Source organism: Magnusiomyces paraingens, assembly GCF_902498895.1.
Source record: "Magnusiomyces paraingens strain CBS 517.90 genome assembly, contig: contig3, whole genome shotgun sequence".
In the NCBI taxonomy this organism is placed as follows: domain Eukaryota; kingdom Fungi; phylum Ascomycota; class Dipodascomycetes; order Dipodascales; family Dipodascaceae; genus Magnusiomyces; species Magnusiomyces paraingens.
Window position 1 is genome coordinate 3047501 of NW_022474069.1, and position 25605 is coordinate 3073105.

General features: G+C 35.5%; 8 protein-coding genes across 8 annotated transcripts; 3 read left to right on the top strand and 5 right to left on the bottom strand.

Moving 5' to 3' along the window:
• Positions 1-91: 91 nt before the first annotated feature.
• Positions 92-1027, top strand: SAPINGB_P004250 (uncharacterized protein; the record flags this gene model as incomplete). Its single annotated transcript, XM_031998965.1, has 1 exon — positions 92-1027. One exon carries the CDS (start codon positions 92-94, stop codon positions 1025-1027), a length of 936 nt encoding a protein of 311 aa, XP_031854856.1.
• A 1005-nt stretch (positions 1028-2032) lies between these two features.
• Positions 2033-3289, top strand: SAPINGB_P004251 (uncharacterized protein; the record flags this gene model as incomplete). The annotated part of the gene is made up of 1 exon (XM_031998966.1): positions 2033-3289. The coding sequence occupies one exon, from the start codon at positions 2033-2035 to the stop codon at positions 3287-3289; it is 1257 nt and encodes a 418-aa protein (XP_031854857.1).
• A 4219-nt stretch (positions 3290-7508) lies between these two features.
• On the top strand, positions 7509-8640 carry SAPINGB_P004252 (uncharacterized protein; the record flags this gene model as incomplete). The annotated part of the gene is made up of 2 exons (XM_031998967.1): positions 7509-7596; positions 7664-8640. The coding sequence occupies 2 exons, from the start codon at positions 7509-7511 to the stop codon at positions 8638-8640; spliced, it is 1065 nt and encodes a 354-aa protein (XP_031854858.1).
• A 33-nt stretch (positions 8641-8673) lies between these two features.
• Positions 8674-10224, bottom strand: SAPINGB_P004253 (uncharacterized protein; the record flags this gene model as incomplete). Its single annotated transcript, XM_031998968.1, has 1 exon — positions 8674-10224. The coding sequence occupies one exon, from the start codon at positions 10222-10224 to the stop codon at positions 8674-8676; it is 1551 nt and encodes a 516-aa protein (XP_031854859.1).
• A 779-nt stretch (positions 10225-11003) lies between these two features.
• Positions 11004-12566, bottom strand: SAPINGB_P004254 (uncharacterized protein; the record flags this gene model as incomplete). The annotated part of the gene is made up of 1 exon (XM_031998969.1): positions 11004-12566. The coding sequence occupies one exon, from the start codon at positions 12564-12566 to the stop codon at positions 11004-11006; it is 1563 nt and encodes a 520-aa protein (XP_031854860.1).
• Positions 12567-14278: 1712 nt separating this feature from the next.
• SAPINGB_P004255 (uncharacterized protein) lies at positions 14279-15640 on the bottom strand (the record flags this gene model as incomplete). The annotated part of the gene is made up of 1 exon (XM_031998970.1): positions 14279-15640. The coding sequence occupies one exon, from the start codon at positions 15638-15640 to the stop codon at positions 14279-14281; it is 1362 nt and encodes a 453-aa protein (XP_031854861.1).
• Positions 15641-16337: 697 nt separating this feature from the next.
• Positions 16338-17906, bottom strand: SAPINGB_P004256 (uncharacterized protein; the record flags this gene model as incomplete). The annotated part of the gene is made up of 1 exon (XM_031998971.1): positions 16338-17906. One exon carries the CDS (start codon positions 17904-17906, stop codon positions 16338-16340), a length of 1569 nt encoding a protein of 522 aa, XP_031854862.1.
• Positions 17907-21289: 3383 nt separating this feature from the next.
• SAPINGB_P004257 (uncharacterized protein) lies at positions 21290-25472 on the bottom strand (the record flags this gene model as incomplete). The annotated part of the gene is made up of 2 exons (XM_031998972.1): positions 21290-24645; positions 24698-25472. The coding sequence occupies 2 exons, from the start codon at positions 25470-25472 to the stop codon at positions 21290-21292; spliced, it is 4131 nt and encodes a 1376-aa protein (XP_031854863.1).
• Positions 25473-25605: the final 133 nt, after the last annotated feature.

Consider the following 25605-nt stretch of genomic DNA (forward strand, 5'->3'; position numbering starts at 1 on the left):
GACTCACAAGATGAACCGATGAAAGAAACAAATATTGAAGAACTAGATGAATCCAATGAGGAAGAAAACAAAAACAATTCTATTACATCCAATGAATTATAAAGTATTCCAACTCAATTGTCATAAATCGAAATCTATTACTGAAACTATCTTAGATAAAAAAGAACCTGATATCTTGTTATTACAAGAACCTTACTTTAATAACTATGGGCCCATTAAACATAAAGATTGGATCCCAATCTTTACAGAAACTGGAAAAGAAAAAAATAAATGCAGAGCAATTACTTACATTAGGTCTAACTCTGACTTACGAGCATTAACTACTAAAATTGAAAAGTTTACAAATCGAGATATGGTTACCATTTTGGTTAAAGACATTACAATTGTCAATGTCTATAATCAACCGAAACCATCCAAGAAATACCCTGAGCCACCGGTTTTTGAGTTTCTCAAACGGGAGATCAAGGAACAATACTCAAAGATTGTCATTGCAGGTGATTATAACTTACATCACAAGGAATGGGAATCAAGGGCAGGTCCGAATACGGAAGCAGATGAAGTTGTTGAGTGGCTACATGAAAATGATATGATGTTAATTACTCCAAGAAATCAAAAAACATACAACAATAGAACCAATATTGATTTGGTTTATGGCTCAGTGGACTTACTTCATAGAATTTCATTTAGTGGAGTGGATGAAAATACACTAAGTGATCACTCAATTGTGGAGTGGGACATCTATATGTCTCAGAGTAAAAACGGGGATGAAGTTTTTACTTCGGTGAAGAGATTGAATATTAAGAATGCATATTGGGAAAAGTTTGACAAGGAGCTTTCCTCTGCCATTAAAGATTTTGATGTACATAACAAAGCTCTAAAATCAACTGACCAAATTGATGACCAAGCTAAAGTTCTCGAAGAGGCTGTGAAAAGAGTAATGGCAAAGTCTATGGAGGAAATTAAGGTGATGAGAAAGTCCAAGAGCTATAGGAATGAAAAATTGAGGGAAAAGGTGGAACAACTGTAAAACACCAAGCCCGTTAAATGCATTCTTCTTTGGTTTTTAAACTCAGGAAAAAGATTGATGAAGCAAAAAAAGAAAAAGACTTTTGACAACTGTATACGCAAAGCTAGTACTGATCAATGAAACAAATATTTGTCTAGTTTAGAAGGAAATGACATTTAAAAGATTTTAAAGTACATTAATTCAAAAAGCAATGATACCATTATATTGCAAATAGAAAAGAAGACGGAAATCTTACTACAACAGATGATAAGAAAGACATGAAATATGGAAGGCACTTCTACCTGAAATTGATCATGGTCTTGATAGAGAGTTTGAAATTGATGACGATTCTCGATGGCCAAAATTAGAGTTTGATGAAGTTGACTCAGCATTGACTGATACCCCAAATGATAAAGCTCCAGTAGATGATGGAATTACGGGCAAAGTTTTAAAGATGGCATGGCTGAATAAAGACTTTAAGGAAAGGTTTTTCAAGCTTCTCCAAGCTTGTGTGAAGTTTGGATACCACCCAAAAGCCTGGAGACATGGCATTATTGTTGTCATACCTAAACCTAAGAAATCTGATTATTCAAAGCCAAGAGCATACCGACCAATTTCCTTACTTAAGATTCCATCTAAAGTACTGGAAAAAATTATACAAAAAAGAATGACCAAGCTTACAACACACTTACTTCCACCAGAGCAATATGGGGGAAGACAAGGTTATTGTGCTACTGATGCTGTTTTGGAACTTGTCCAAAGAATTGAAACTAGTAAAAAAAAAATTTCAGCTATGCTCATTGATATTCAAGGAGCTTTTGATAATGTTAACAGAAATATATTGGCAGACACAATGGAGGATATGAAACTACCCAAAGCACTTATAAACTGGATGTACCAATTTGTAAGTGAAAGAGAAACTAGCATGCTCATGGACCGAAGAAAAGGATCAGTGCAAAAAATTAGTACTGGAATTCCACAAGGCTCACCTATTTCACCACTACTTTTTTGATATATTCCACACCAATGTATCATGCCATTAAAGAATGGGGTGGAACTCCTTTTGGCTTTATTGATGATGTGACTATTACCGTTGAAGGTAAAATTGAAGAAAATACCAAAAGCTTAAGCAACATATTAGAAAAATGTTGTAATTGGGCTAAATCAAGAATGACCAAAATTGATTTGGGTGACAAATTGGGTTTCATTCATTTTACAAAAAATGTGAAACCTAAAGATGAGAAAGTGCAACTTACTTTACCTAATGGAGAACTTCGTGAACCCCAGAAGGAAGTTAAATTGCTTGGAATTATTTTGAACAATCTGCTTGATTTTACATCTCATATATTGAATAAAATCAATAAAGCAAGAAAAGCTGTTGGTGCTATTTGGCATCTTGGTGGCGTGCAAAAAGGTATGCGGGGGTCTGCAGTTAGATCACTGTATATTGCTTGCGTGAGACCAATTGTCGAATATGGCTTAGAAATTTGGCATCATAAAATCTTGAAAGGAGAAATCCACAAGTTGGAAGTGATGCAGAACATGGCTTTAAGAAGAATTGTTGGTGCTTATCGTACAACTCCTATTGCGGTACTACAAAAGGAAGCTGGTATTATGCCATATAGTATTAGGCTAAAATTTATGGTGGCACGAAAAGCTATTCGTTTACACCTAAATATTAGCAAAACTAATCCTATTAATGGTCATTTGTTAACATTGATTGAGAAATCTCCAATTGCAAAGCTAACCACGCTTTACATGTTGGCGAAAGATGATAGAGACTATATGATTAAAAAGGATGAAAAACGAAAATGCAAGAGGGTTGAACCTCTTACACTGATACAACAACAAAATCAGACGATTGGAATTTTGAAGAAACAAGCAATGGAAGAATGGCAAGAAATGTATTGGAACAGCAGTAAGGATCTGTGGTATCATAATATCACAGTGGAGTCGAAATGTACTGATAATTTTTCCAAAATGGTTACGGGAGTGATCATGAAGAAAGATAGTCGAAGGATCTTGAGTAATATTACTCAGTTTCGCACAGGCCATGGCAACTTTGGCGCATGGTTTAAAAAGTTTGGAATTGAAAAGGATAGTTACAACTGCAAATGTGGAGAGCTGGAAACAGTTCATCACATTTTAGTTGAGTGTCCTTTGCTTGAAGAGGAAAGAAAAGGACTGAAACGGATATCTCCAGAGATGGACATGTCGACTTTCTTAAACAGTTTAACTGGCTTACAAGAGATTGTAAGCTTTATCTCTGCTTGGAGGGATTAAGAAATACAATTACAGCGTTGATGAAGACAAGTGGAGATAGGTTGGGAAGGTTTGGTTATTTTTAACCCCCTGTTCCTCGTAAGCTGTCATCAGGACTTATTTTCGGGCTGTTGGAGATGCAATGTTGAAGGCAAAATTAAAAGTTTATTATGAAAATGAAAAGATATATAGTATGGACAAGAAGGATAGCGTAGATTCTGATGTTATATAATTCTATAACCCTTGAATAAATACAAACAAACAAACAAACAAACAATTTTGACTTATTTGAAATAAAAAATCCTTTATCAAAAAACAATTTTCTAAATTATAAAACTAGATTAAGTATCATGGAATATAAATTTAGCTTTATATGATTTCGAAAAAAGGAAATCCATAATCTAGAAATTATGCAGAATAAATAAAAACTGTACCATATAATATTATCACTGCAAATTAAAAAATAGTTGTTTGTGTACACGAAAATACCAAAAAAAAAATAATCACATTAATTATTTTTTTTTACTTAAATACTTTGAAGAAATAAGTAATGGAAGATTGACAACAAGAAACTTAAGGACTAAGTAACAAGGGTTAGTGGTATCATAAAATCACTGGATTTAAAAAAATACATTGAGAGTAATGGCTACAGGATTGATTACGAAAAAATTTAGTCAAAGGATCCTTAGCACCATTAATTAGTTTTGTACTGACCATGACAAATTTAGCTCATGATTTCAAACTTTTTACTGTTGAGATGGAAAACTACAACTAATTAACTTAAACATTTCAACCGGCTTGTAATGATTGAAATAAAAAAGTGTTTGACTTTGAAACAAAAAATATATTTTTTTTAACCAACAGTGTAATGTTACTGAATTATTATATTCAGATACATTTAAGGATGTGGAAGGTTTTTTTCTTGGTAGAAAAAACAAAGATAATAATTACAACAAGAAATAAATGTTAATTAAACAGGGTTAACTATGTATATATAAATATTTCCAAAAATATAATTGATTGTTCTTAACTTAATCAACAATTTTTAGTAATTATTTTTTTTCAGTAAATATAACAAAATTTCCAATGATGGTTTCTTTAAAAAAAAAGTTTTTTTTTATTGATAGAGGCCTTGAATGTGCTGAAACACACATCTATATAATAATTCCCTTTTATGCTACAAAATTATTGTGGATTGGCCAAAAAAATTATTAAGAAAGAAAGTTAACCAGTTTATAAAAATACAAGTGGAAATAAATTCAATATTGACATACTGTTTATCTTATTTACCAATCAAGATTAATTTTAAGACTGTTATAGATAATAAGAATTCAAAAAAAAAAAAAAAAAAAAAAACAGATTGAGTAAGAAGGGTCAAAATGAAGGTATAAATATAAAAATAATAGCAAAAAGAAATAAATAAAGTATATTCAATATTGAATTTTTTTTTCTTTATTGAATATAAAAACTTTTTACAGAATTTTTATAGGAATACCAAAAGTTAAGAAATTACAATAGGGGTTATCATGTATCTGTTTTAAATTATGTTTAATATTTTGAATTATCATATATAAAAAAAATTATCATCTGGTAATCTTATAATGCAAATATAACTTTTTAAGTATACTTTTCTTAATTGAAACTGTAGTCCTTTAGTATATTTCTGGAATAAAAAAAAAAAAAAATTAAATTTTATTATTACAAATTTTTCATCAAACAAAATACATTGATACTAGAGGACAAAATGGATAGCGTTCATTCATTTTTTGATAAACTCATTTTAAATTCTATGAAATATTTCAAGAGTCTTTTTTGTTTATGTTGTTTACTTTTTGATATCAATTTTACAAAATATTTTTTTAGATATTAATTGAAAAAAAAAAAAAAAAAAAATTAAAATTCCAAAGAACTAATTTAGAAAAGATCAGGTTATTTAAATTTTTTTAATCTAAATGTGTACTTGTTAAGTTTCCGAATCGATTGAGTGAAAAAAAAAAAAATCGTCGTCATAGTAATAAGTTTTCTTTACTCGAGATGCGAGGTAAAAAATGTTGACAACATTCAAAATGTGATTCGTAATTACCAAGATTTTAACAACAGGTATTACTTCAATTATGAATTTTTTTTTATGATTGAAAAAAAAAGATTAAATATTATAGAAATAAGTAATATAAGTAATTTAAATCCCTTTCTTTATTAATAGCTTAAAAGACACAAAAAAAAGAGGAATTATTACCAAAATATCTTTGATAATAATTCCAAAAAAGAATTATGGTCTCTGGCGGGATCGAACCGCCGATCCTCGCGTATCACAAGGAAGTTGCTTGTTTATTAGCACGATGCCTTAACCAACTGGGCCAAGAGACCACCTCGATTATTAAAGAAAAGTGACTATCGAGAGCCAAATATCAATACTGGAATACAAACGGTAAAGTAACAAAATGCTGAGGAATTGATTTGCGAAAGATGATAGAGACCACATGATTAAAAAGGATTAAAAATGAAAATGCAAGAGGGTTGAACCTCTTACACTGAAACAACAACAAAATCAGACGATTGGAATTTTGAAGAAACAAGCAATGGAAGAATGGCAAGAAATGTATTGGAACAGCAGTAAGGATCTGTGGTGTCATAATATCACAGTGGAGTCGAAATGTACTGATAATCTTTCCAAAATGGTTACGGGAGTGATCATGAAGAAAGATAGTCGAAGGATCTTGAGTAATATTACTCAGTTTCGCACAGGCCATGGCAACTTTGGCGCATGGTTTAAAAAGTTTGGAATTGAAAAGGATAGTTACAACTGCAAATGTGGAGAGCTGGAAACAGTTCATCACATTTTAGTTGAGTGTCCTTTGCTTGAAGAGGAAAGAAAAGGACTGAAACGGATATCTCCAGAGATGGACATGTCGACTCTCTTAAACAGTTTAACTGGCTTACAAGAGATTGTAAGCTTTATCTCTGCTTGGAGGGATTAAGAAATACAATTACAGCGTTGATGAAGACAAGTGGAGATAGGTTGGGAAGGTTTGGTTATTTTAACCCCCTGTTCCTCGTAAGCTGGCATCAGGACTTATTTTCGGGCTGTTGGAGATGCAATGTTGAAGCCAAAATTAAAAGTTTATTATCAAAATGAAAAAATATATAGTATGGACAAGAAGGATAGCGCAGATGCTGATGTTATATAATTCTATAACCCTTGAATAAAAACAAACAAACAAACAAGAGGAATTGATTTAGTGAAAAATTTTAAAAAAATGCGTCTATTATCTTTATAGTGGCAACAAAAAATAATAAAAATATCTGTATTAGAAAACTACCTTTTTTTTTGTTTTTTTTATATCAAATTTTAAAAAAAAAATCAGGTTTAAGATATTTTTAAGTGGTACATTTCTGAACATTGGCAGAATGAATTTGTTGAATAACTTTTAAAGGTTATAAAGTTTTTTTGTTTTCTTTGATATTGATTTATTTATTTATTTATTTATTTATTTATTCATTTATTTATTTATTTATTTATTTATTTATGCAGTTAAATTTTAATTTAAATTTTCAGTTAGTCAGTTAGTCAGTTAGTTTTTTATTTATTTTTCTCTCGTTTAAACAAGATTTAAATTTTTATTTTTCTAAAAGACAGTGCAAGACATTTAAAAAATAAATAAATATATATATATATACGACTTTTAACAAATTGATTTATTTTTATTTTTATTTTATTTTTATTTCAAATTCAATTGTTTTGCACTGTCTTTTATTTAAAAGTTTGAAATTTTCAGATTCTCAACTTTTTTCTTTTCTTTTTAATAAAAAAAAATAAAAAAATATTTCACTCCAACCCTAAACCTATTTTCATAATACATAATACATAATACATAATACATAATACATAATACACAATACATAATACATAATACATAATACATAATACATAATACATAATACATAATACATAATACATAATACATAATACATAATACATAAAACTTAACACCTAATATTTAAAGCCTAAACTCTTTACTTTATACGGGCCCCCACACCCCGTCTTGACATTTTCCATATACTATAATTAAAAATAAAAAAAAAAGAAATTAAAGAAAAACTCCATTCCCATCCCATCTCAAACCCTTTTTTTTTTTTTTTTTTTTTTTTTTTTCTTTCTTTAAATATATATAACTTTCCTTTTGAAAAAAATTTTCCTATTAGAAAAAAAAAAAAAAAAAAAATCCTCTCTCTCTTTCTAATGGACAAACCAGACAATACAATCAACCTTTATTTACGCTTTCATGATGAAGACTCCAAAGATTACTGCTTTGTTGTCCACTCAACAGGTACTGTACCATCTCATCCCCACCTCTTAACCCTTTCACTCTAACCCTCCCTCCTGCTCTCTCCCAGAAACTGTGGGCTCCTTAACCTCCATCTTCCATGCAATCCCCTCCCCACTCTCCCCAAACTACTTCTACGACCGCATCCCCATTGCCTTTGCAGCATCCCGTGCTCCAGGCTTCCTTACATCTCAAGGTGGCCTCCTCTTCGGTCCCAACGCTGCAGCTATCCTTTCTCCAGCCCTCGACCCGACTGCCCTCCTCGGAGATGTCATCTACGAGGGCCAGCTCGTCCTCCCCATTTGGCAGTATAACTACACCCGCTTTCTTTTGATTATGACTTTCCTCGGTGCCTGGCTCTATACTGACTTCCCCCAGTACCTCACGCCTACCCCGGGACTTGCCCCTACTATGCTTCTCTATAATCTCCTCGACAAGTTTTTCCCAGACCCAACTCCTCAGCCATCTGCGTTTGACTCGGTGTCCTGGCAATGGTTTTTCTTTTCCCTGCATTTCCTTAAAGTCGCCTTCATCTACCTACTTTTCTACTCGGGCGTGTTTAACCCCATTTCTTTAAACCCATTCCGCCATAGAGCCCTGCGCACGCGACCTGTGGACTCTGAAACCCTAGCCCGGTTTGGACCCACAGGGATTCGTAAGGCCTCGGTTGCCGAGTGGCGTGTCGAGAATGCCCGCAATGAAATTTCCGAGCTGGGGATTGGCGCTGCTCATAAGGCAGGGCTTCTTCTAACTCTACGTGACGCTGGCGTGCAATTAACCAGTGGCGAAGGTTGGGACACCCCCAAGGACGAGTTTTTGGTCCCACCAACTACTACTAATGATACCCCCTACCGATTCAAACTCTCGATAGAATACTATCGCGCATGCTACAACTATGTGACAGAACACCCCTCGGATCATGCCGAGCGCCTTGAGTACTACCGCCGATGGGGTCCTAAAAAGGGCTCCTCTGCACTGCTTGCGTACTACGCCCAGCGCAAGGCCCAAGAAACCAAAGAGCGGCAAGAAGCAAAATTTTTAACGTAAACACAATTTTTTCAATTTTTCAATTTTTTTTATTTAAAAAACTATCCATTTTGAAGATACCATCGAGTCCAAGTAAAATGACTCTTCGTTCCATTCCAGTTCTGTCGTCACCTGTGCAGGGAAAAACCCTGCCCGGTACCCGGTATACAAGGCTGTTGCCGTAGACATCTCCTGGGCTATCGACAAAAGTGTCACGCGTGGATCGTATACCAGTACCACTCCTAAGATTTTGGCCAAATCATTCAACCGCAGCTCAGGGAATTTGGCCCGTAACGCCTGGCACCAGTCGGCGTGGGTACGCGTTATGGTAGATAACGAGGCTGCCTTGAGTAAAGTCTCAAGCTGTGCATACACGCGTGCATTATGTGGGGTAGCTGGGATTTGTGCGCGCAGTCGTGAAAGGTCGACAGTTGTTGGTGCATGCAGGTTGATGTATGCGGCCATACGCTCTGTGTGTTTTGCTCCACCTGGGCTGGCCTCAAGGTCATCAAACAGCCGCTGGGCTACCATCATAATCTGGTCTCGCAGAAGGTCGTAGAACCGCCAGTCAGATGACAAGTACAAGTGGCCTGGGGAAATATCTGGGGTAGCTGCTGCTTGCAAAAAAGGTTGCATCAACGCCTGCAGCTTATGCGCGTTGGGATCCAGCATGAGCCCCCATAGAACCCATCTCACGACAGTTGTGTGCAGGGCTTCTATGCGGATAGTGTCGCGGATGGCCATACGGTAGTAGTCAAGCACCGAGTACGCGTCAGCGAGGAGTCCACAGGAACCCAGTCGGAACGTTGTGAGGCTTCCAAAGTGTGCAAGTGCTGACTGTTCTTCTGGCCGTGGAGCGTCTGCCACGGCAGCTAGGAGTTTCCCTGCACCGTAAAAGAAAGCTGCGGCGGCGACCTTGTTTTTGATGAATGCGTGTGGATCGTCGCAATTGTACAAATGCTTGAGCTGTTGTTGTTTTGTGGCTTGCGCGACTGCGTGGTACGCCACAATTGGGGCCAGGCATGCGGCGATTTGTTGTGGGAAAGCCAAGTTGATGGTTGCATGAAAGACATAATCTGAAATGGTTGCTCCATTTTGCAGTCGCAAATCTCCCGTGACTCGGTCAAATCCAAGGACTTTTGTGCGTGAAAGGGAAGGTTGGGCAGTAAGGACTGGAACACATTCCGGGCCATCTGTTGGGTTCCCGATTGACATTTTGAACTCGGACTCCATTTTGAGTGTGTATTTCTGGGCACATTTATCAGTGTGGGGGCGTTTGATTTTGATAGCGCCAATGTTGCGGAGAGCCGAATGGGATAAGCTGGAAGAGGAGGAGAAGGATGAAGAGGAGGTTGTTGCAAATGGTTTTAGAGATGAGCAAGCCGAAAAGTCTATTGGGATACTATTTTTACGAGGTTGCATGTGTTTATAAGTTTGATTATAATTTTGGTTATAATTTTGGTTATAATTTTGAAGGATTTGTGGTGATAATGATGAATAGATGAAAGAATCGTCCTGGGATGTTGCAGAAGAGTACGACTGGCCTGGTGAGAAGGCAGCTGAGTCGGTTGAATCTAAAGAGTATGTATATTCTCGAGTGGACATTTGTTTATTATATATAAAGTTAATGAAATATGAATGAAGGAAAGGTAAGGAGGGGGAGGGGAGGAGGAAGTTAAGTATTATTTATATTTTTATTTATATTTCTAGATTGAGGACTTTAAAGGTTTTTGTTGGATTTTTGCGACATTCTTGCAAAAGAACCCGTGCCGGTATATTTTTATTTTTTTTTTTATTTTTTTTATATATATATATATAAATAAAATTATTTATTTATGTATTTATTTGGTCCACACAAAAAAAAAAAAAAATAGCCCAGTGGAAGGGCCAGGCAATGACCCCGTGAAGTTGCGCCAGCCGTGTCTTTGGTGAGCCTCATTTCACGTGGGGGAAATTTCTGGCAGTGGTTGAGCTGAATTTTTTGGGGCTTTTATTATTATTAGTTATTAGTTAATTAATCGATGAGAAAATAAACATGTTTTTTTTTTATTTATTTTTCAATATGATTTTAAAAAAAAAAAAAAAAAATTAATTAATTTTTCAACATGATTTTTTAAAAAATAAATAAAATATTTATATTAAACTTGTAAACTTGTAAACTTGAAACAAACCTTCTCCCAAAAAAAAAAAAAAAAAAAAAAAAAACTTTCCACACTGATTGCCTCCACCCTTCTTCCTCCACTTCCATTTGAGGCACGTCATGAGATAAACCCAGTAGTAGTTTCAAAAAAAAAAAAAAAAAAAAAAAAAAAGCCCCATTTCCATCCATTAGCAGCCTCAAAAAAAAAAAAAAAAAAAAATTCCTTTAATCACCAACACTAGCATTAAACCAACGCTAACGGAACCCCTCCATACACATTCATTGTCAGCTGAGTTTCGGGTTTCGGAGGCACTGTAAGACCTTCGGCCCCTCTAATCTCACCAAACGTCTGCAACAGCCTCACCACAACATATGCTGCCTCCGTCAGTGCAAACTGCTGGCCCAAACAAATCCGCGGACCACCGTTAAACGGTAAATAATCCCACGAGTGTGCATTGGGTCGAGGCTCCGACCACCGTTCAGGTCGAAACTCAGCCGCATCAATCCCCCAAAAATACGGGTTATGGTGCAACATATACACACTGTACCCCACTGTAGTGCCCTTGGGTACAAACACGGGTCTGCTCCCAAAATAATCGTCCGGGTTAGCCGGATCAACTCCTCCACGGGGGAGATACGTGTCACGGATAGCTGTGCGTCCATTTCCAGGCACAATCGGGAATAGCCTAAGAGTCTCATTAATAACATACCGCAGATACGTGCACTGCTTGAGCGATTCAAAAGTGATGGAGGCTGGGGTATCGCCAAACTGAGCAAGAATCTCAGCACGTAATTTGGCAAAGATTTCTGGGTATATGGCCAAATTGTAGAAAATCCAAGAAAGCAATGAGGCTGTTGTATCTCTCCCAGCAAGTAAAATATTCAACGCTTGGTCTCTGAGGACCTGAGGATCTCTGGTTTCTTTAACCAGCTGATCCAAAAACACATAGTTATCTGAATCAGTTTCCTTTTCTAACTTGGCAGCCCTTCCCAAAGCCATTTGAACATAGGAATCCGTAAACGTTTTGCATGTTGCACACCATTGTTGGAACTCCTTAGGATTCACTGTCGAGTAAAACGAGTTAAGTCGAACCCGCTGTAAAAGTACGGCTTGTGCCGCGTTAAATGCTTCGCCAAATTCCCTTGCATGAGCAATCTTAGGGTTCCCCCCAGATAATGTTTGTACACTTTCTCCAAAAAGAAACTCTGTGGCAGTATCAATTGTTAATTGGAAAAATAATGCTTGTAGATCCACTATTTCCCCCGGTGCAGCTTTCAAAATAGAAATCAAGGACCCCACATTACGCTCAATAGATCCCAACTGTGCAATCTGTTGCCGTCTAAACTGTGGCCGCAACATGGCACGCGAGTGTTTCCACCCAGCACCATCTAACGTGAAAATGCCGTCACCAAGAAGCGGTGCAAATGCACCGTGTCTAACTCCAAACTCATAATCCTTAAAGTTGACAGAGAGTACGGATTTGATATTTTCTGGGTCGTTGGTAACAATGTTAAACTGGCCAAAGACTTGTTGCCGAACAGTGGTTCGTTTACGTTTTTCCCACAATACAAGAAAGTAGGATAGAATTGACTTATCATTAGATAACTTAATGATGTTAAGCAAAAAGGGAATTCCAAATGGAAACGAGTAGGAAGTCATGGGGATTCCTGGAGGTGATGCAGATCCACGCTGTCGCCAGACCTGGAACCTATACTTTGCATCCTGGTACAGTGGTATTACTATTAGAAGAACAATAATAAGAAGAGGCCCTGCTAGAGCCGTCAGGACAATTATATTAAGAGACATTTGATGTTGATGAATGATGAATGATGAATGATGAATGGGTAAGTAAAGTGGGGAAGAAGTGGGGAAAAAACTGTAAAATAAATAAAATAATGGAAATTAAGGGACTATTGCCTGAGTATTTATTTTATTTATTCTATTTCATTTTATTTATATTGGTAATAAACGGGCATAGACTTAAAGGGCTTTTATTTCTGTCTGTCGGTACTCCGAAGAAACTTTTTCTTAATGTACCACCATAACACAGATCATAGCGGGTCAATTGTTGGTCCGCGAACTGCGGAGGAACTCGAACGTTTTTTTTTTTTTAAAAGTCTTTAACTCAAATTCATGTTGGTCTTTTATTTAATTTTTTTTTTTTTTTGCCCAAGTCATAAATAGACAGATTGCTGTGCATCTGACAGTTTTGAATTTTTTTTTTTTCTTATCGGCATGTGTTAAAGCAATGAGTGACTTTTTCCAACGGCACTTTTTTTATTTATTTTTTCTATGTTATTAAAGAAAAACTTTTTTTTTTCAAAAAAAAGCCACAGAGTCAAATGTGACTTATACTTGTTTGTATTCAAAGCTTTTTATAGAAGTTATTTCTATTCATTCATCATTCCGTCTTATAAGAATGCTCTTTTTTTTCACTGAGTGCCGTTTCGATCTCTGCGCCTCTACTATACTATAGTAGAATGGAGAGCCTTTCAGTCCGAAATACACCGGACTTATTTCCACGTACTTTTTACAAACACCCTTAGTATTTCTTGATCCTTTATAACTGATATATATATATATATATTATGACTTTTAATCACATTCAAGCGTCATTAGGTTAAATCGAAGAGTTCGACTTTCCCCTGCCCCTCTTAAGAAATCTTGCAGGAAAAGGCTTAGTCGAAGTGCCGTAGTTAGTTTTTTTTCCTTTTTAAAGTCTGACGTCAAAGTATGCCCAATAACGTCATAAAGTCACTTTTCTCATAAGTTTAGTTACTCGGTAAGTAATCTAAACATACACTGTAGTAACTTCACTTAACCATGTTTGACAGTGAGATTTCATCTCATTTCATTTCATTTTACTACTGACAATATATTCAAGATATTCAATACAAGTTATACCCCTGATACTATAATTTGCAATTAAGTATTTACCTGTGCTACTGCCATTCGTAACTGTTATTCGAATGATGTTAGTATTTTTGGCGTTGACATTTTTTTTCAAAAAATGGTGGCTCGCTACGCTCACATCTAGGCTCTGTTTCAATGAATTTCTTTTGGGGTTACCTTAAAAAATGTACAGTTTATATACAGCTCGAAGAAAGAGAAAAAAGAACCGGGTAGGGGTATTATATAAACATAATAGAGGTGCTTAGAAGAGAACCATTTTTTTTTTTTTTTTTGTGAAATGTAGTAAAGAAGAAAATATACTATCTTCGAATTTGCCCTTTACATAAATATCAAAATACTGACTTCAAAATTAAACCAAAGCCAACGGAACCCCTCCATACACATTCATTGTCAGCTGTGTCTCCGATTTAGCCGGAACATACAACCCTTCGGCCCCCCTAATCTCGCCAAACGTCTGCAACAACCTCACAACCACATACGCCGTCTCGTTCAACGCAAATTGCTGGCCCAAACATATCCGTGGACCACCGTTAAACGGTAAATAATCCCACTGGTGTGCATTCGGTCGAGGCTCCGCCCACCGCTCAGGTCGAAACTCTGCCGCATCACCCCCCCCAGAAATGCGGGTCCCGGTGCAACACATACACACTGTACCCAAGAATCGTGCCCTTGGGGATAAACACAGGACGCGTTCCAAAATAACGGGCATCTGGATCACTACTTTCAGAGTCGGGCCCAAGACCTCCGCGCGGCAAATATGTGTCACGCACAGCAGCTCGCGCATTAGCAGGTACAATCGGGTACAGCCTCAAGGTCTCATCAATAACGTAACGCAGATATTTGCACTGTTTAAGCGATTCAAAGCTTAAAGTAGAAGGAGTGGTTCCGAAATGTGTAAGAATCTCAGCGCGCAACTTGGTAAAAACTGCAGGGTATATGGCCAAATTATAGAAAATCCAAGAAAGCAATGATGCCGTTGAGTCTCTCCCAGCAAGTAAAATGTTTAACGCTTGATCTCTGAGGACCTGAGGATCTCTAGTTTCTTTAACCAACTCATCCAAAAATACATAACTTTCCCTTTCCCTTTCCCTTTCCTTTTCCTTTTCCTTTTCCTTTTCGCCATTTTCCTGCTTCTGATCTGCGCGCTCTAGTGCCAACTGCACATACGAATCCGTAAACGATTTGCACGTTGTACACCACTCCCGAAACTGTTGGGTATCAGCCAATTTATAAAATATATTAAGTCTAAACCGTCGTGCTAAAAATGCTTGTGCAGAGTTAAATGCCAAGTCAAAATTGCGGGCATAAGTGATTTTCGGATTCCCCCCAGATAATGTCTGAACGCTTTCTCCAAAAAGAAACTCCGTGGCTGTATCAATTGTCAACTTAAAAAATAATGCTTGTAGGTCCACATTCTCCCCTGAAGAAGCCTGGATAACTGAAATTAGTTGTAAAACGTGTCGCTCAATCGAGTCCAGCTGCGCAATCATCTGCCGTGTGAACTGTGGCCGTAACATTGCCCTTGAATGTTTCCATCCAGCGCCCTCCAATGTGAAGATGCCATCGCCAAGAAGTGGTTCGAATGCACCATGTCTATGACCAAAATTGTAATCTTTAAAATCGACAGCAAGTATGGCTTTAATATTTTCCGGGTCGCTGGTTAAAATATCAAACTCGCCAATAGTTTGCAGCCGAATAGTGGCAGTTTGTTTTGAGTGCCAGATTTTTTGAATAAACGGCATGAGTGTTTGCTTCTTTGAGTACCGTAACACGTCAATGAAAAAGGGGATCCCAAAGGGAATCGAGTAGATTGTAGGCGGTAAACCGGGCGCTTGTGCATTGGATTTACGGCACCATACCTGGAAACGGTACTTTAAATCTTGATAAACAGGAACTAGGAAGAAGAGTGCGGCCAAGATCAAAGGCCCTGCAAGAGTTGTATAAGTAAAGAAAGTAGAAAGGGACATTGTGATTTATAGTTATTAAAACTAAAAAGAACCCATTTGTTGTTTATATAAAAATTTCCATCTATCTATCTATATATATAGATAATAATAAAAAACTATCCATTTAGGTCTCTTGCAATTGTTGATGAAAAGATTCCAATACAAATCAGCCACTATTGTCCAAAGTTTTCTTTTCTTTTTCTTTTTTATTTTTATTTTTTATTTTTATTTTTTATTTTTTATTATTTTTGAGCCGCTAAATTTGTTGACAAGTATGGAAGGAGAAGCCGCGACAAAAAAGAATAATAAAACTATAATTTGGTATTATAGGTAGGTGTGCACCTTTCCCCTACCAGCTTCTATTTCACACACACATACATACCCAAATGTTCCAGTGCGGCTCATAATGCCCGGTCCCGGTGAGGTTCCGACATATATTATTTATATACTCCTAACAAGTAATTAAATCTTTTGCATTTTTCAATGAAAAAATAAGGAAGAAATTCATATTGCTTCACTCAATCTGGCATGTGTCTTATTTATTTTTATCTTTTTTTTTATTACTTTTAACTCAACTTATTTCCATATAAAAACTGAGTCCTAATCTATTTTATAGGAATAGTGACACTTACAGTCCATATTCAACTTCTTGCACACCAAAATCGGACAGGCAGCCGCACGTAATTGGTTAGTTGAAGAGGAATTTACCACCACATACCTAAACCAAAGCCACGGGGACCCCGCCATAAACACTCATCGTCAACTGGGATTCCAACTTAGGCGGCACAGGTAGCGTGTCACCGCCTCGAATCTCGCTAAACTCTTGCAACAGTCTTACTGTTACATACCCTGCCTCTGTCAGCGCAAACTGCTGGCCCAAGCAGATCCGAGGTCCTCCATTGAAAGGCAAGTAATCCCAAGGGTGCGCATTTTCACGGTGCTTGGCCCAGCGCTCGGGACGGAATTCGTCGGCATCAGCCCCCCAATAATGTGGGTCGCGATGCAACACGTACACAAAGTACCCAACAACCGTCCCCTTGGGAACGAAAACGGGCTTAGAGCCAATATAGTTGTCCGGATCAGCGGGATTTACTCCACCATGTGGCAGGTACGTGTCACGAATAGCGCAACGCCCATTGACAGGAACTAGAGGATAAAGTCGGAGTGTTTCGTTGATGACGTAGCGTAAGTATGTACATTGCTTGAGGGATTCAAATGAAAGAGTGGAAGGAGATGTGCCAAACTGGTCAAGGATCTCCTTACGCAAGCGTGCAAAGACTTTGGGGTGGATGGCTAGGTTATAGAAGATCCAAGCAAGAAGAGATGCGGTTGTGTCTCGTCCTGCAAGCAAAATGTTGAGAGCTTGGTCGCGAAGTACCTTTGGGTCATTTGTTTCCTTGGCAAGCTCAGTCAAAAAAACGTAAGAGTGACCCTGGCTCAGATCTTGATTCTTATTCTTATTCTGCTGTTGTTTATCTAAAGTCATCTGAACATAGGATTCGATGAAAGACTTACATGTTTTGCACCAATCTTGGAATTCCCTAGGGTTGAGTGCATTGTAGAAAGAATTAAGTCTAATGCGTTTGGCAAGAACGGCTTGTGCAGCGTTGAAAGCCTTACCAAACTCTAGTGCATGAACAATCTTAGGGTTCCCACCTGATAACGTCTGTACGCTTTCTCCAAAAAGAAACTCAGTGGCAGTATCAATTGTTAACTGGAAAAATAGAGCCTGGATGTCTCTGACTTGACCTGGAGATTCCTTGAGGATAGAAATAAGAGTAGTCACATTGCGCTCTATGGAGTCAAGCTGGGCAATCTGCTGTCTTGTAAATTGAGGTCGGAGCATTGCTCTTGAGTGTTTCCAGCCTTGTCCATCCAGAGTAAAGATTCCATCACCTAGAAGAGGAGCAAATGCCCCATTTCTATTGCCAAACGAGTAATCCTTGAAATTTGTGGATAGAACTGTTTTAATGTTTTCTGGGTCTATAGTCCAAATGCCAAATTGGCCAAATACCTGCTGTCTAAACGTTGCAGCCTTGCGATGGTGCCAAAGCGTTTCAAAAAATGGCATCAGAGTTTTTTCTTTTAATAAGCGCTTAAGGATTCGGGTAAAAACCGGGATGCCAAAGGGCAGTGAGTAAAAGGTAGGCGGGCTTCCCACATGGGATCTTTGACGCCAGACCTGAAAGCGGTAGGAAAGGTCCTGATAAAGGGGGATTAGAAAGAGAAGTAAAACAATGGTTATGGGTGCAGCAATAGCTGTAAGGAAGAGGATGTAGATTGACATGTTAGATTGATTGTTAATTGAGAATTGATGAGAGGGGTAGAAATGTTAAGAAAGTAAAATGGTTTTATATATATATATATATATATTGAGAAAAATGTTTGACAATATGGGACTAAAAATCCCTTTGAGTTTGAATGAAAAGGTAGCCGCAAAATTAGTCCGAGTAAAGAATACATCCTCTCACCATTGAATCTCGTGTTATTTTTTTTTTTTAATCTAAAAATTATTTTTATTCAACCGCATAGTATTTTATTACGTGCATACTTTTCTGCAACATCGAGCCGCTATATATAATATCAATGCAAGCAACGTTTTACCGATTTATTAAAATTACCAATATTTGGTTTTCTAACTATTTTGTGTTATGGTTAAACAACTTAAAAGATTGAGGCAATTATATAACGGAAAGTCCAAACTCGTGAGTCCGAGATTTTGTTCCTAAAGTTGGGATGGCAGATTTTAGCTTGTCTTTTCACCGCGGGCAAAGCAACTTCAGACAAAAATCGCACATAATTCACGACAACAAACGTCAAGAATAGGTCCTTATACTCAATGCTTAAAGATGAAAATAGTATATTTGAGTAATATGATGATTTAAATAAAGACTAGATTATTAAGCTACTTAACAATTTAAAAAGAAATTTCAAGTGGAAATCGTGTATTTTCAATATGAAATTTATCATTTTATGAATGTTGCATATAAAGAAATCTCGACTGTCCTATCAAGAATGAAAACATCGATTAAAATACTTTTTATTAAAACTAAAAATAAAACGTGGTTGATGACCCAGTTAACAATTTTAATTAGAAAGTGAAATGCCAGACTCAAAAAGTCAAACTTTAAGGCTAGTCCCGCTTCATCCCAAAAGTATCAAAATCATAGTTATTTAAATAGATTGTTATAGCTACTATGCCAGCTTAATTAATAATTCATAGTAATTGTCACTTATGACCAGTTAATATTAATTATAGTTTGATAATCACTTTTATTTCTTGACAATAAAAAAAATGATTGAAAAGTGTGTAAGAAGAAATGAGAATTAAAAGTGAAGAGAATATTATTGCCTATTTATATAGTTTTTTTTTTTTTCATATCATATTACATATGCAAAATGATGATAAAAGTTGTGAGGATCAAAAGGCTTTAAATGATATATACAAGCGAGCATATGTGGGACTTATTTATTATCTGATGGTATTTTAAATTAGCTACAAAGTAAACCCTCCTATGGTAACAATTGATTATAAATTTGAGGTTTTACTTGATATAGGAAGTTCCTCCTTTTAGGCCATACTGTAGAAAATAAAATAAGAAAGCTACTTCTATCGATTATTTGAGTACGATAGAGTTAACAATTGAATTTAAAATTTATTTTATTACAAAAACGAAAATAAAAATAAAAAAGAAAAAAAGAAAAAAAGAAAAAAAGAAAAAAAGAAAAAAAGAAAAAAAGAAAATTATGTATTACATTCTCCCTAAAAATAATTTTCATGAAGTTTGCTTTTTTCTTTGATTTTTTTTTTTTTGAAACGGGTAGATTTTTAAACTGCTTTGTCAGCAATGCGAAATATATTGAAAAACTCTACTTTCTCAAGCTGAAGGAGTTAGAACTTCTGCACCAGTTAAGCTCACGGCACATCAAACCAAAATGATCATTTCCTTTTTATTTTAGTAATTATATCAAGTATAATTATAAATATAATGATTTTGATTATTTATTTCTTATTATTATTTAACTTGTGCAACTTCTCAGGTTGCTCTCTCTACTTAAAATTTCAGAAAAATCTATTAAAAATACTTGAAAAGAAATGTACTTTTTTGAGTAAGTTTATTTAAAGGATACTAAAAACCTATTGTTTATAACTTTAGCAATACATTCACGGCGTCATAAGATTAATGACATTTGAGAAGTAAGTTCACTTATGGCAATATAGTGCTTTGCTACTGAACCGGCTTGCCATTTATTAAGATGGAAAATAAATCCAAGAAAGACTCCTTTTTAATATCATTGTCCATAAAAAGTATTCCTTGGTAAGTGGGTTTGAGATAGATTCAGACGCCATTGGGCAATCAGAAATCTGATGATGAGAAAAGCAGACGTACCAAGTCTACTAAAAAATAATTAAGCTTATCATTGAAAAGAAAAGCTTTAAATTAATATCTGGTGGCTCTTCAGGCAGTATTGGCGTCACAACCAAATGTAATGAAAAAAAAAAAAATTTAATAATAAATTTTATCAAATAATAAAAGTCCCTTTAGATACATGGGAAATTCATTTGGAGTTGCAAATATTTTTTTTTTTTTGAACACTGGAAAAGAATAAAATGGAAGTAGCTTTTTAAAGTTGAGAAAGCATATATTGGTGTGGCATCACTCAGAAATAAGTTTTGTGGCTGTCTTGTTGACGATATGAAAAGTGGATTTGGTGGTGGTTGTCAATGTTGAAAAAAAAAGTATTTTTCGACGTTTTGTTGATTTAACTTAAGTGAGAAAAAAGATGGTGTGGCTATTGTGTTGATGATAATAAAATGGGATTTTGTTGTTGTTGTGAACGTTGAACAAAACAGATTTTATCAATGAAACTGAAATTTCGCAACGTTAAGAAAGCTGAGAAGTTTTTTCGATATTGTTGTTTTTTCCAATTTTTTAAATAAAATGGAAATTTGTCGTTGTTTTGAAAAATGTCAAGAAAGAGGTTTCTACGTTTTGTGACACGGTAAACAAAAAAACGAGCTGGCTCTACCTTTTTCTTCCGGTTTTGGTGTTTTTATGACAGAAAACCCTCTCGTTTTAGGTTTTGTAATTTTAAACAAATACATATTTTGGTGGATGACATTAATAATCAGAAAATAATATTAAAGTATATGGCTTTCTGAATTTTTAGAAAACATTCCACACCTTACTGCTTTCTTAACTAAAAGAAAAGAATTTTTTGAATTGCTTTATCATAATATAGAAAACATTCCTCCCTTCACTGCTTTCTTAACTAGAAGAAAAGAATTTTTTGAATTGCTTTATCATATTAAATAAAGCCAAAACAAGGTTAAAGTCCAATTGATAATTTCACTTCTTTCTCAACGTTTAAAAAAACGTCCATTTCAAATATTTCAAATATTTAAGAAAGTACTAAATATCTCTTCAGCTTTTTGATATCAACTAAACAAGTCTCCTTAATATTTTTTAAAAATTGGGAAAACGTAATTTAATTCTCCACTTCACAAATGCAATGAAACGGTTTCTTAGAAGACTTTCTTTTCCTTTAGAAACCCCCACACAGACATTTCAAAATAGTAAATAAAATTTATAAATAATTCAAGTATAAAATTTATAAATAATTCAAGTATAAAATTTATAAATAATTTCAAGTATATATTTAAACCAATTAAATATTCGTGTACTGCTTACAAACATGATTGAAATCCTCCTCATCATCATATTCCTCAATTCTGGCTATTGTACCATCGCTTCTTTTGTATTCTTCCACAAATGATGGATCTACAAATATCGATAACTCTCCATCATTAATGGGCCAAACTGGGCATATAACATCTCTAACTTCGATAACACGAGAGAGTGGTGAAAAAAATTTTGAAGGCTCACGAACAAAGTCTTTATTGTCAATATAATAACCAATAATCGAATAGCCACTATTATTATCACTGCTTCCAAAAAATTGCAGTTTGTAATTGCGAGGCTTCACAACACCAATTTGAAATTCCTTTACCACAGCAAACTTGGTGGGAATTCCTGGACCCAAAGAGTCAATTTCAACAATATCTTCAATCATTACATGACTAGAAGAGTTGTTTTTATTTTTGATCCGTGCATACTTGTTAATGTACGCAGAAAGGTCTCTTTGAAAAAAAAGGATCCTTTTGTAAAACTTAGCCTTAATATTATGGGATCCACCACAAGCTTCCAGACTTCGCTCATCATTTTCAAGATATTTCATGATCATTTCAGTAACTTCAATTTGCCTTGTTATTTCTAGCTCAGTTTGTGGCTTAGATTTGAGGTTCCTAGGCAACTTGGCACCAATTGAAAATTCGCATACTGATCCGGAAAGACTGTTAAGTATTGATTGATAAATATAACGATTGGAAAGAGTAAGATGAGGGGCCTTTCCGTATTTTATTTGAGTTCTCAATATACCGCAAGATCTTTCAGTTGCGAAACACCATATCGCTCTAACTGGACCAACTTCTTGAATCACCTGGGCCATATGCCGCAATGTGTGCAAAGGCAATGTCAAAAAGTTTAGATTTTCAATATCTCTTAAATAAAGATTTTCAAAAAAGTTAAGAAAAGGATCAATTCCAAGTTCTAACCTTTTCAGTAAGTTTGCGGAAAATCTTGGCAAGGAAAGTAATCTTAAAAGATGCACCATTTCTGTGACAAGAACCAGGTATTCAAGACACTCAATTTCATATTGAGACTTCATAACAATTCCAAACAAAATAGAAAGAAGTTGTTTGACTTGCTTTGCTTTAAACTTCACTGAATGTGAAGTTTTAAATCCTTCTTTTATAGCACCAATATCAAACTTTCTTTGAAGAAATGAGTAGTCTAATGTATTCAGACTTTCTATAAACTTGACAATAGAATCCTCTGCTTTTGATTTAAACTTATAAGGGCCGTCTTTACCATAAATAATAGTATTTACAAGTTTACTTCCAACATTTGCATACGATAAATGCATGAAATCAGGCGGGAATGACATATCAGGTACCATTGACCCTAAACAGAATATCGTTGAAATTCGGCTTAACCCCTGTTTAGTGAATTTGTTGCGATCTGGGGCAGCTTTTGCTTCCTCATTTAAGACTTCTCTATAAATCTTATTATACCACTTAATATCACGAGGTTTGGAGTCCTGAGATGTCTGAGTTTTAGGCAAAATCAAAGTAGGATTTTTATATGAAACCAAACCTTTAACTCGATTTGAAGATTTGTTTTTGTTGACTCTGAAAGCTGATTTAATTTTTGAGTTTTTCTTGGATGCCGACCCTTTTCTTAAGGTAGGAGGAGGAACAATATTGGGGGTGGGCTCTAACTGTGTAGATATTTTTACATCAAGACAATATCTGCAAGGTGATTCAGATATGTGCCCACACAACCCTGACAACTCGCAGCTTGCCGGCATATCTGTACTAGATAAAACAAAATGATGCCTAACAGTTCTCATGATCCCTTCGTCCTCATCATGAACGGTGTACCCTAATGTACTGGCTAATGCACTATCTTTAATGAAAGGGAAAAAAAATGAGTCCCAGTCCTTTACGGCGGATTTCTCTTTTTTAGCAATAGGATTAACACCAGAAGGAAAAGACATTAATATTATTGAATTTGACTGCTTATTGCGCTCTTCCGGTGGTAAATTTAAGCATCTGGCAACGACAATGTTGTAGGAATTATTTCCAAACTCCACAGGTACGCCATCAAATGAGATCATAAATGCTAAATCGGTTTCATTTTCAAAATACTTTAGCGATATAGTTTCTTGATAATCTTCACCTAATTGAGCGTTTTGAATTTTTTTTTGTGAAAGAAGTTTATAAAGCTTTCCATCAAAAAAATCCTCTATTGAACCGTCAGTACTTTGTCGCTTATGTGCATCTTTCATTATCCTAGCCAAAATCTTATTTTCAAAAAAGTCTCTGACTTTTTCACGAGGTGAAAAATAATAAAATCGATACATTGGATCACGCGGATGGCCACACTGAATACATTCAGCCAAATCATAGTATGCACCAGTAAAAGCCATACATCTATTTGCGCAAAAATAAACAACCTCATCACCTGTAGTCCAGTCACCACGACGTATCATTTTGACATTGGGAAAATCAATAAATTTTGCATTAGGAAACAACTCTTTTAGATTTTCTCCAGGTGTTGCACGGGGACATCCTTTAAGTGCACTATTCTTTTTAGACAGAATTCCTGCTTTTTTTGCCGTTTTTGGATCTCTAGTAAAAGCAAGAACTGGCTTAGATTTTGGGTCAAGTTTTCCAGTATGGAAAGTCAAATAACAAATTTTTTCTATCTTGCTCAGAACCTCCTTAGTAAAAGTTCTAGATTGACCATGAGCTTTTGAAAGTCTTAAAATAAATTTAGAAGCTTGTTTGAATGATAAACTTTCATTACACTCAAACATAAGACAAAGATTATTAAGAACAGAAAAACGTGCCTGCAATTTTTTTTCGTCCTTGATGTATTGAAGAAAACCTTTGCGGAGAGTTCTTAACTGGGGTTCTCTAGTCCAAAAATCATTGGCATATCTTTTCTTAATTTTGTTAGCTGGAAGCCTTCCAATATCAGAAGCCTTATTAGAACGAAGAAGAATCATCTTAACAACTGAAGACAAAAGCTCAGAAACTTCATCTTCAGAAAAAGTTTTGGGTTCAAAAGTATGAGATTTGTCTGTATCGCAGACGCTTGACTTTGTTGTTTCCATATCCTGTGGATCGTTTTTTTCCAAAAATGTTGATTGGTGATTAGCCGAAATCTTTTCAATGATACCAACTGCGTCTTCTTTTAAACAAAAGTTTTTATCAAAAATTTCGCTCAAGCAATCTTCATCGTTATTAATATTATTGTTAAGACTAAGGTCAATGTCAGTGCCATTGGATTCATCATCGTCAAGGTGAAATTCTTCCTCAATAGAAAAATTAAGGCTGTCAGTTGTAAAAGTCGGTTCAACTCCATCAGTTCTTTCCCCCAATAATTTGTTAATTGAACCTATAAATTTAATGTTAATAACTATAAATTCATTGAAGACTAATTCACTTACTTCGAATATGCTCAGTAGAGTCAAAATACTTTTCCTTAGAGCCATAAACGGATTCTTCTATTGATGAAAAAGATATTTCAATATTTTCAGGACCCAGATTTGCCAGTATGGTGTAGTACATCGTAGCCATTTTACGTTTTTCTAGCTCCTCTGGTGTGTGGGGTTTTTTAATCACTGCTCCAAAAAAAACATCAGTTGGACGAGTTAATTCTAAGACAGATTGATCTCCAGAAAAATTCAACAGCTTTTTGGCCACTTCTCGCCTTTCGATCAATAAAGTAGGATCATGTTGTAAGCCTTCCTTAATTTTAGCAGCCCACATCTTCAGTTGATCAATTCTCCATTCTTCATCAGTTTGAAAACCATGACAAAATTGATTACTTTTGCCGTTTGTTGTCAACAATCGTGTACTGATGTTTGTAATCCGATTTTTATTAACTTTGTATCGCTCAGAATAATATTCTAATATTTTTGCTGGTTCATAAATTCCAAGATCTTTATAGAAAACACGCTTTTCAAACCCAACATATGGCTCACCTGCGGCTTTTAAAAGAGCAAATAAAATTTTTGCCCTTTCAATGTCACTCAAAGGCCAATGTCTGTTTTGAAGACCCATTTTTTTACGGTATTCAGCGGTATGATTTGGACTGCAGAGCCAGGTATTTATGTGATCAAAAATTGCAGTTTGGTTAGCAATAAATAATCTGATTGACTGGTCCATAACTTCAACCTGCAAAGGACTTAAAAAATCTTTGCCACAAAGCTCCAAAAGCATCTTTGGTGTATATATATTCCGCCATTTGTTGACACAAACAGAGGAATAATGAGGGTCATCGCAAGCGTTCAATAAAACTTCTTTCAAAGAATAATGTTCTTTTGGCGGATCGACCAAATCAATACACAACCAA